The sequence below is a fragment of the Musca vetustissima genome, unplaced genomic scaffold (genome assembly GCF_032173495.1).
Source record: "Musca vetustissima isolate MV318-11 ecotype Yass unplaced genomic scaffold, APGP_CSIRO_Mvet_v1 utg8951, whole genome shotgun sequence".
NCBI classification, from domain to species: domain Eukaryota; kingdom Metazoa; phylum Arthropoda; class Insecta; order Diptera; family Muscidae; genus Musca; species Musca vetustissima.
The window spans coordinates 27,582-39,027 of record NW_026882490.1 but is presented as its reverse complement, the minus strand read 5'-3'; the positions used below and the strand labels follow the sequence as shown (position 1 = coordinate 39,027).

General features: G+C 38.3%; 1 protein-coding gene across 1 annotated transcript; it reads right to left on the bottom strand.

The window, feature by feature from the left end:
• Positions 1-10,193: 10,193 nt before the first annotated feature.
• LOC133328954 (uncharacterized) lies at positions 10,194-10,787 on the bottom strand. Its single transcript, XM_061537457.1, has one exon. It carries the CDS (start codon positions 10,785-10,787, stop codon positions 10,194-10,196), a length of 594 nt encoding a protein of 197 aa, XP_061393441.1.
• Between the last annotated feature and the right edge of the window lie 659 nt (positions 10,788-11,446).

Genomic DNA, 11,446 nt, shown 5'->3' with positions numbered 1-11,446 from the left:
TGAATATTATTGTAATTTTTATGTGTATCACAAGATTATTAAAAAAAACATTGATGAAGATCGCCAAACTGCGCGTTTTGGTTTTTACTGAATAACCAACCAAACATTAAAAACGTTCCGCATGCATCGAATAGAGGGAGCAGGGAGAACATGGATGATAAACAACGAACTTGAAACAAAATGATCGTTAACTGCTTTGTTTACGAATGAAGGTGATGCATAACACCGATATCATCGTTTTGTTTAGAAAGAGACAAGGAGGGATGGGAATAGTTCAAAGGTAAGTGAGTGAACTCTTATTCTACACTGAATGAATAGATAATAAACCGAAGCATCTCTGCCAAGGCAGATGTAATAAGGTAGCCGCATCATACAAGGCAATTCGGTTTCAAAAAAATTTTTTTAACATTTTGTGACAATGTTCTGGATTAGTATTTCAAATTACTGACACTACAAACAAAATACACAAAACGAATTGAAAGAAAATTGCCGGTACGAGCAATTTTTTTCAATTTCTATTCCCCTTGCCCCACTCTGCTGCAAACAAAGACTTGCCGCAAGTAGACTCGCCTAATCTAAATTGGGACTTATTTATATTTTATGAATGAATTTGTGTACAAATTTCTTATGAATCGTAAAATATTTTTGACATATCATTGTACTGCAACAGTTGTGTTATCAATTGCTGATGCGGCTCCCTTATTAAATCCACTTGAAATCAATTTCGGTACAGTATTTTTCGGTTAATTGACCCTACGGTTAATTGGTTTCTACGCTTAATTGAACCACATGATGGGGCAACAAATATTTCAGGAAAATACATGTAAATTTTCTCGGATAATTAAACCCTGTTAATTGATTTTCCCGCTTAATTGGTTAAAAATGCATGCCATCAAAAATAAATTTCCTTTTACTTTTCACCGGTTAATTGCATGATAATAATTGAAAAATAATCTGTCATTTTTTACAAACATATTTGACATAATTTGTGAAAAAGACTAGGTGGCACCTCTACTAATTCAAAACATATGTTTATTGCTAAGGAAAAACTGCGAGAAAGCGTAATTTGTATTTGACATTGAATTTGTTTTAAATCATTAGTAGTTCCAATTATACGTGATTACTGTAATTGAACAAACTATTCAATTAAGCGTGTTCGGATAATTGGTTCCTCGGTTAATTGAACAAAAAATTGTGCAAATTTTGATGTGCAATTAACCGAAAAATACTGTACAATTTTCTTCATATTGGACTTTTTCAGAAAGAAGTCAATATTATTATTTATAACCTAAGTTCCGTTCCAGAACCAAAAAGAATTTACTCATTTTACATGTTTTCCAACTTTTTACTCGAAAACCGTTCCTCAACCCACAAAACTGGTAAAATATTGACTCAAATTTAAGAGAGCACAAAACAAAATGACGTTCTCTTTGAAAACTTTTTTCCTCGAGAAATTTGGTCGAGTAAAAATGATAAACAGGAATGCCTATTTCTGATTGGCTGTTATGTTGATTTTGAAGTATTGCCATCTAATTTTGGCATATATACTAGATTTGCGTTTCCGAACATTTCAAATTATTTTGTACCCTGAGAGCAATTTTCTATTTAGGATTGTTGCATTCCCACGACGATCGGATCCACGCCCGGCCAAGGATTGTCAACTCAGCGACAGCAGTTCAAAACATATGTTTTCCCCCAGTGAGCAATCCATGTCAGCCGATTTGCTCAATATCCTATTAATAATGGCTGGCATCGAGCAGAACCCGGGTCCAACATTCACCGCGGTCACGTTCTGTTCATTGTGTCATACTCGGATCACACGCAATCTTGTCCAGGTGTAATGCAACCTATGTCCTAGATGGTGCCACCTAAGACGTTGCTCTGGATTGGCCAGTCACAGAGACTGCTGCTGCAGCTGCTCAACTTCCATCCCCTAGCAACGCCGCCGCAACACCCGGTGTTGCTCGGTCTGCAACGAAATTATCAGGAGAAATACTACATACTACATCCAGTGCAACAGATGCAATAACTGGAGAGAGCGGACAAACCATTTTGTAGCAAATTGTTGTTCCAACTCCAACCAAAGCATCCTAGGGGAGTTGCCAATCTCCTACTAGGCGCGTCTTCCCGGGTGGCGGATGGGAAGGGGGTCTCCATTATGTGCAGAGTGGAACTGACTTAGGTCTCCTCAACTTGTCTCTGCACTTCATGGAAACCTTTGGGATCTTCGGATCCCCCGTGGATCAAATGGATCGGGGTAGTGCCCTTAAATAAATCAAATATATCAACTAAAAGAAGTAAAAAGAATAAAGTTACGGTGCACAGTGGGAAAAAATACCGATCTAGCGCGCAGAAAATCAAAAAATGAAGTTGAAGGAAACTTTAAAACATTAATGCAGTTTTAAAGTAGAGTGTTGAGAGTACTTAAGTCCGTATAAAATAATCCGAATTGATAAGCTAGAACGGAATAACGGTACATTTAAAACAGAAAATTTTTCCAATGTTAAAAATGGCATTTTTTTGCTATAAAATTGCGATGGTCGTGTGCATTCTGTGAATATATTATTATAAAATTTTGTCCATTTTTGATATATAGTATTGGTATTTAATTAAATGGTATAGTTATATAACCCATAAGTTATTTTAATTTAGGTGTTTCGGGCTAAATATATGTAAGGTCCGTTTTTTTTAATTCCTTCAATTAAAATAGGGGTTTAGTATGGAGTGCAGTTGAGTTCAGCTTTGATTTTTGTTTTATTTTTCTTGTGTGTCTGTCTAGAACATCATACTAAATTTTTTCCTGCGACTTCCTGCGATTCTCGGATTTATGGCAATTTTTTGAAAAAATGCCAATTTTGTGTAGGAAGCTTTTTTAAGGTTTTGTTCAAATAAAATTAAAAATTTGTGAATTTTTTTGATATAATTCATCAAATATGACTTGGAATAGATCACAGCATAGCAGATAAGAAAAAAAATAAGTTCAAAATGTACATCCTAATGTTCAATAGTAATGGGTGTGAGTATGAAAATGAGGGATTTAAGTAAGCTGCTCCAAACGTTGATTTTAAACTCATGCACTGAATATACATTTATTCCAAATGTCTTTCTAAATGAAAATTAAAATTACAACGAAATCGGTTGTAAGAGTCTTCTAAAATACCGCAGGTAAAGGGTCCACTTTATGAACCCTGAAAAATATCATTGGTGTAACATTCATATATACACTGTTTTACCTACATTTATGGTTTTCGCTATAAGCACATAACAGCAAAAGTAATGAATGATTACAACAAAATTTCGTCATTAACCCCAAACATCAATTTATACGAATACGGTCTGTCTACCTTACATGCAAGGATTCGATTTTTAGAATGTATATTGCACATTTCATACCGACTGGTTTTGAAAAAGTGGAAAATTAATAGCTCCGATCGGCCACTTTTCGAAGAAAGGAAGGCACGTATCATTAATGATTTGAAGGAAGAAATGCACATTATTGTTGACACACCTAAGTCAGTATCCGGAACAACAAACGATGGCAATATTGCTAGGCGTTTTTAGCCAACCTGGCTTGGCATCATCGATAACTGGTGTTGATGAAAAATTAATTAAAAATTTTAGTATCATCCTTTCAACGATGGCCTGTGGATATGCTATTAACGCAGAGTCATTTGAAAAACTTACTGAGGAAACATTTATTTTTTTTTTCGTGGAATTATATCCTTGGTTCTATATGCCTTCAAGCATACACAAAATATTAGTGCATGGAGCTGATATAATTAAATGTGCAGCTTTGCCCATAGGAATGTTGTCTGAAGAAGCCATGGAATCCAGAAATAAGGACTTTCGGAACTACAGGGAACTGTAGACCAGAAAAATTAGTCGTGAGGAAACAATGAGGGATCTTTTCAATAGGTTGCTATTTTCTTCTGATCCAAAAATATCAAGTTTGTCTCGTAGTACATCTCTTAACCATCGATATAGTGAGCCACTATCTGAAGAAGTCCTTAAACTACTGGAGGATCCAATGCTACCAACTAATTCCGATCAAAACTCGGATTCTGAATGTGATTAGTATTTAATAAGTAACGCCTAAATTTTGTAAAATATATATAGTTTAATGTTTTAGATATGTAATATTTACAATAATAAAGATATATATAATAACAATAGTGTTTGGCCTTAACCCACTTTTTACCCTCCAAATGTTTCGGAATTTTTAAAAGAAGCTTCCATTTTAGGAGTACTATTAGTTATAACGAAAAATATTGCTTATTATAAAATATTTCAATTGCTTCAAAATAGTAATTTACACCAAAAAATTTAAGTTTTTTCTAAAAAAAAAATCGGCGCTTAATGGGTTAATAAAAAAAAAATTGCCAAATTTTTTCATAAAATAATTAAAATTGTCCATCTAAATCTATTCTTATCCAAAATATCGATAAACATACAGTAAAACATCTACTTTGATTTTCTGCGCGCTAGATCTGCATTTTTTCCCACTGTGCGGTGCAGGGAGTAACCCAGTATCGGCGGCAATCGTTGGTGAGGTCACAAGCCACGTGTCGTCGAGATCAAGCGATTGTGATCCGGCTGTTCTAGGTGTGGATGCCTTAGCACCTGCAGCTGTACCTGTTACAAGTGCATCAATTCTAAACCAAAACGTTGATCTCGGAGAGGGAGGTACACCTCATCAAAGGTTAAAATGAGATACGTAAGGAAGTTCAAAATAATCTATCCGCACGCTCTCCATCGTGAACTCGAGATGGACAGGAACTCCCTCCCGAATTCTACTACTCGCACAAAAGTGGTAGAATCAGCGAAACCCACTGTCTCTGACAAAGGTGCTAAGCCGACTTCTGACCTGAAACCCAGCTCGAAGCTGAACCCGAGTAAGAATGCACAGGAAAAGCCAATTGAGAACATCCCGAAGCAAAATGTCACCCATAAGGGCGATCAACGTGTGGAGGGCTCTGTCTCAATGCCCGATTCTGCGCCTAACGACAAAGGTGAAGCTAAAGCTTTAGGTGGATCCAATCGTGGTCGAAATAGGAAGAAGGGGAAGCCAGTCAAGGAACCATTGTCGCCTGGGGAGTAGATGTCGCCCCACAAAACAAATCTGTGAAGCGCATCCACTCTTCAGAAGGTCCGCTACCCTCACCCAAGAATACCATGACTTCTCGTCTGGCAGATCCTTCTACCTCATATGCGGCTGTCGCTGGACAACAAACGGCGAAGAAACAGCTAAGTACAGAGAAGGCATCAACCTCCTCTGGAAAGGCGAACTCCGAAGTTCGTAGCCAAAGACAGCGTAAGCCATATGACAGACCAACCAAGGTAGCCGCTGAAGAAGACCTTCTAGTGGCAATCAATGACAAATCTGATCCTCATGGCAGAATCAGTGAAAGCCATTGGTTGCTCTTTGAAGGAGCCCTTCGTTCGGCTATCGTCTTTGGGCCAGGCCAAGGGGATCGTCAGTTTGGTAGTGCATGCAGAAGGGTGCCAAAGTCATCAACTGTCTAAACAAGAAATCTAAGGATTTCCTAGTGAAAACCGTTGACGGCTTTGGCGCGCTCTGGGAAAGAGCCAACCTTGCTGCGGTCTCCCTATGTGAAATCCCAAACAGACGGGTCCTTTCAGTCTGGGTTCCCTGTAACGAGGATGTTGGAATGGTTGCGAGAGTTGCGGTTGACCCACCAGGGGAGAAGTATCCTAGGGAGCGTGAGGGCAAATTGAACTTCGGTTCAGGATGGGTTCGGTTTCAACTGAACACGTCCACCGAAACTCAATAGGAGTAGGGAAGCGGCATAGGCTGCGCATCCTGCAGATCAATCTGCATCATTGCAAGGCCGCAGCCGCCGAAATACTCCTGTCCCTCACGAACTCTGAAGTGGACAACGCGTTGGTTCAGGAGTCATATATTTATGAAAATTTAAAATTAGGGATAGAGTGGAGGTCATTGACTTAACTCTCTCAAATCTAGATGACTCCGTCATCACAAATTGGAGGGTATCTGATGAATGTTCCTTTTCGGGTCATTTAAAGATTTTCTTCGAGATCTTATTTGACGGAGGTAAACAACAGCCTTATCGGAATCCATGGGGAACAAACTGGGAGAAATTCACGGAGCTAACGAACTTCAAGCTGACTCTTAATACAAACTTAGGAACAGCTGTGGAACTGAATGGGGCCGTGAACAATCTAACGGACGTTCTCCTTAGATGCCATAAGGAATCCTGTCCGCTCACATACCCTGGGAAGAAATCTCAGCCAGTGTGGTGGGACAAGAAACTTGGTGAGCTCAGAAAAGCGACCAGACGATTGTACAACTAGGCGCATAAATCTAAACTCGAAATTGATTTGGAACTCCTATAGAGCTAGTTTCAACAAATACAAGAGTGAGATATCTTATCCTTGAGAGTATAGATCCTCTCGCGTGTTTGACTCTCTCGTATGTTTTGGATCTATGGAATGAGGTGAAGGCTACTTACATTCCCAAAGCAGGGAAACCAAGCCACTCTGCACCAAAGGACTATAGACCCATTAGCTTATCATCCTTTCTCCTCAAGACTCTCGAAAGACTGATCGACCTGGAGATTAGGAGTCGCATAGATACCACCTCTCTTAGCAACTCACAACACGAATACATAAAGGGCAAGTCCGTAGAATCTGCACAGCACGAGGTGGTAGGCTACATTGAGAGGAATATGGAAAATTCAAATTTTACACTGGCCGCCTCCCTAGATATAGAGACGTTAAACAACGTTAAACTTGAATACATAAACCACTCACTTAAAGATGTTGGCATTCCTTATACCCTTACGTATTGGATAGATAAAATTCTTAACAGCAGAATTATAAATTTAACTGTGGGGGATACAAAAATCAGGAAAACGGAAACTAGAGGCACACCTTAGGGAGGGATGCTATCGCCGTTACTGTGGCTATTGGTAATTAATATTATACTGAGGGAACTGGACGGGAAAGGTATCAAAGTTGTAGCTTATGCCGACGACGTGGTGATCAAACATCTCGGAGCTTATGCAAATAGCCTTACTGACGCTGTCGCATTGGGCTCTATGCATGCAAGAACTCCATTGGGAAAAGCTGGGGGCTAAAACCATCGACTATACACTGGCTGTATAACACTGTGGTAAGGCCCATCCTGTCCCTTGCGTGGTGGAACTATCTGCGCCTCATGAACAAAATCTCTGGCGAAACTGTACCTTTGGGCATGGTAGTATTTACAGCTATCGGTTGTGCTGGGTACCAGGACATTGTGACATCTTGGGTAACCATCCACCGATCTAGCAACTGATGACTCAACCAAACCACCCATGTCATTTTTACCGGAACTTTGAGGCATTCTTCGACGAAAGAGCCTATGAACTTTGGCACAACGAACCTAGGTGCAACGTGTCAAGATCCATTTGGCCGACTCTGTCTATCAAAAGAGCGCACTCACTGTTGAACCTGAGCAAAGCTGAAATTAGGGTAATGACAGGAATCATCACTGGTCACTGCAATATCAGGGCTTTTACTAATAAATTGGATCTTGATGCAATTGATTACTGTAGACTCTGTGTTGACGAGGAGGAGACGGAGACAATTGAGCATCTCCTGTGTCAAGGCCCAGCCCTGGCTTACAGGCGGCACAGACTAGTGGTTGCTCATTTTCTACCGAGTCTCAGCTTCTTCTCAACAACCGTACCTGCTCTAATCTACAGCATAATTAGAAACCTAAAGTGGTTAGGAACGTACAACCTTGACACGTAACACATCTTCTGTCCAGGGTTACCGTTGTGCGACTAAAGTCGCAATTTGCAACCTTTTTGATGACCTGTGACTATATGTGAAACTTTTTTATTATCTTCTAATTTTGCCACTTTTTAAACTTTGTGCAACCTTGTTGCGCCTTTTTTATTGATCAACAATATAAGTTCTATTATTTTTTATTTGGTATAGTGCATTCATAATGTACCAGATTTAGTGTACAGTATTTCACATATATGTCAAAGTAAAAAGTAAAAGTTCAAAAGTACATGCCGTTCAAATTCAAATTAATTTCTATTTGTATAATTTGTAGACGTCGCCGTACGATTTTCACTAAACATAACACACAACATTTAAACTTAATTCAGTACGTTATGCCGAATTTCGTACCAATCGGAAAATAAATAGGGGCTTTGGTGCATTATTTACATTAAATCGGCGAAAATATATATGTGAGCTATACTAAATCTGAACCGGTTTTCACGAAACTTCACACACATCATTCTAGTCTTAATTCAGTACGCTATATCAAATTTCGTGCAAATCAAAAGATTTATGGGGACTTTGGTGCACCATTTACATAAAATCGAACGAAACTATATATGGGAGCTATATCTAAATCTGAACCGATTTTCACGAAACTTGGCAGACATCACTCAAGGTTCAATTCAGTATGCCATGTATTTAGTATGTCTTTGGTGCACCATTTAGATAAAAATCGGACGAAACTATATATGGGACCTATATCTAAATCTGAACCGATTTTCAAGAAACTTAGAAGACATCATTCTAGGCTCAATTCAGTACGTTGTGCCAAATTTCGTGCAAATCGAAAGATATATAGGGACTTGGGTGCATCATTCGGAGGAAAATATATATGGGAGCTATATCTAAATCTGAACCGATGTTTTCCAATTCCAATAGTGTTCGTCTTTGGGCCAAATAAATGAGCTGTGCCAAATTTCATCCAATTCGGATTATAAATGCGACCTGTACTTTGTTTACAATTTAACACCAACAGACGGACGGAAGGACATGCATAAATCGACTCAGAAAGTGATTCTATGCATATTCTCAAAAAGAACCATGTGTCTATCTCATTTCCTTTTGCCTGTTACAAACATATGCACAAATACATAATACCCTGTACCACAGTGTGGTGAAGGGTATACAAATGTTGAGATTTTTTGGCATACTATTATAGGTAGTTTAAAAATGCTTTAAACGAACCTTTGTATTTACATCTATACAATTTTGCCGCATATGCCCCACAGCAACGCTTCTACGGAAAGAATTTTTTTCTAAATTAGGACTAATGAAAACAAGTTTAAACTAATGAAAACAAGTTTAATTAAATGTAACAACTTGAGGGTCCATGCCATCAGCTTTAAATTTGCTAGATGTAGGAATAGAGGAATGGAATCCCAGGGATGATCTTGTACAAAAATACAGAAACGAAGTTTCAAAAAAATTAAATTATAATAATTGATAATTTTGTATTCCTTTTTTTTGAATTGTTATTTAGTTTTATGTTTTATGTTCTTCGTTTGAATAAAAAACTTCAAAATTAATCTATGCGACTTTTTATTGAAATTCTGACTTTTCTGTGCGACTTTTTTGTATGAAAATGACTTTTTGTGCAACTTTTTAAAAATTCCCAGCGGTAACACTGCTTCTGTCTGATTCCTATAGCCATCGACCTTTATTCCAATTTTATTTATTTCTGTAAGCTTCTCATCTCCCTTTATTCCCCCAATCTTCTCTCCCCTACAGATCTGTCTTCATCTCTTCTCTTCACTGTATCTCTTCTCGTGGATGATCAGAACGTACCTAATCGGTCTCAGAGTGCTGCAGCCACATAAGTGACTGCACATCCCCAAACCTCAAACAACCATTGGCGACCATTGACAATTCATTGGCGACTTTAATGCACATTGTGTGGCCAACCGCTCCAGCTCGTCGCTTATAGCCACATACACATGTGGCCCTTGCTTTAGATCACATCTCCATAGTGATCTTCGTGGAGAAACTTAGCGACTTTATGGAGCCGGATACGCGCACATTTCTGAATTACGGCAAAGCCAACTAACATGGTGTCATAACTAAAACACGGTTTGAAGTCACACAAGAAGGATGATTCGTTTATTGTATTTGTATGACATTTGTAACTTTGAACTTTTTAATGTTCCCACTTATTCGTGTACTAATTTGACAATTCATTTTCATATGTGTTCAAATATATATCATTTTTCTCCTCCTAAAATGAAATGTATTCATTATTAAATTGAATATTGAAATACATCGAAAATATATATTATTTTATACGTAAATATTTCTAATATTTTTATTTTTTGTATTTATTTTAATTTGTTTCGATTTATAAAATATTTATTTTTCTTTGATAATATGGTGTTGTCAAATCAGTCAGTGTATCGTGAAGGTATTTTGCGTTGTCTTCCAGAACGTCTCAGCTCGACAGATGTGGAGGCTGATTCCGATTGGTTTTCCGGCTGTGAAACATCAGCATCAGCTGTAGGTGGATTCTCAACTAGGTTTGATGTAGGAGTTTGTATTACAGACTGTGGAATACCCATATTTGTAGATCTGTCTATGTTATCTCCCGGTTTAGCATGTTTCGCAATCATAACATCATCTCGTTCTGTATTAGGGACTTCTAAATTTACACTGTTTCTTCTTATTTGGTCCACATGTCTTTTCCAAGTTCTACCATCATCAAGCTTGACTTTATAATGTAAGTCACCGACTTTCTCCTCCACCACACCAAATTTCCACTTGACCCCAGAAAGATAATCGCGAACTGATACTCTGTCGCCTATATTGAAATGTTTGATTATCTTAAATGGTGCATTATAATTGACATCATTATTTGGTAGAAATAAGTCAAGTCGTGTTTGCATCTGACGACCCAACATTAGCATTGCAGGTGATTTACCCGTAGCAGGATGCACGGCGCGGCGATAGGCAATCAATATTTTTTCTAATTCTCTGTTCATCGTACTTGATGTGCATTTGGATGCTAATAACATATTTTTAATAGTTTGCACATACCTCTCTGCTTGGCCATTTGTTGCGGGGTGGTACGGGGCGCCTTGTTTATGTGCTATACCGTTTTCCTTAAGAAACTTTGCAAACTCTGCTGAATTGAATTGCGTACCGTGGTTGCTCACGAATATATTTGGTATACCCAGTTGTGCAAATATTTCTCGACATTTTTGAATGGCTGTCTTTGTGGTTATGTTTGGAACAATATGTACTTCCGGCCATTTACTGAATGCGTCTACAAGTACGAAAATATATTTTCCCATAAAGGGACCAGCGTAGTCAGCATGGACTCGTTCAAACGGTTTATGTGGTTTAGCCCAACAATGTGTTTAAACTCTTTTGGGATCTGGCCGAACTGATTGACAATGTTCACATTTAGCTACAAGATCTTCAATATCTTTATCCAATTGGTTCCACCAAACGTAGGCCCTCGCTAAACTTTTCATGCGTGTTATGCCAAAATGTGCTGAGTGAAGTTCATCTAAAACACGTTCGCGAAGCTTCGTTGGTATGTATACTCTAATTCCACGTAGTAAGGAACCATTATGGAGTGAGGAGTCTGTATGTGTAACACCGAAACGCTCCTTGGAATCACACTCGCGACCGTCTC

What these genes read in the sequence shown, in the direction of transcription:
- LOC133328954 (XM_061537457.1), bottom strand. Translation starts at nt 10,787, where the DNA reads ATGAACAGAGAATTAGAAAAAATATTGATTGCCTATCGCCGCGCCGTG.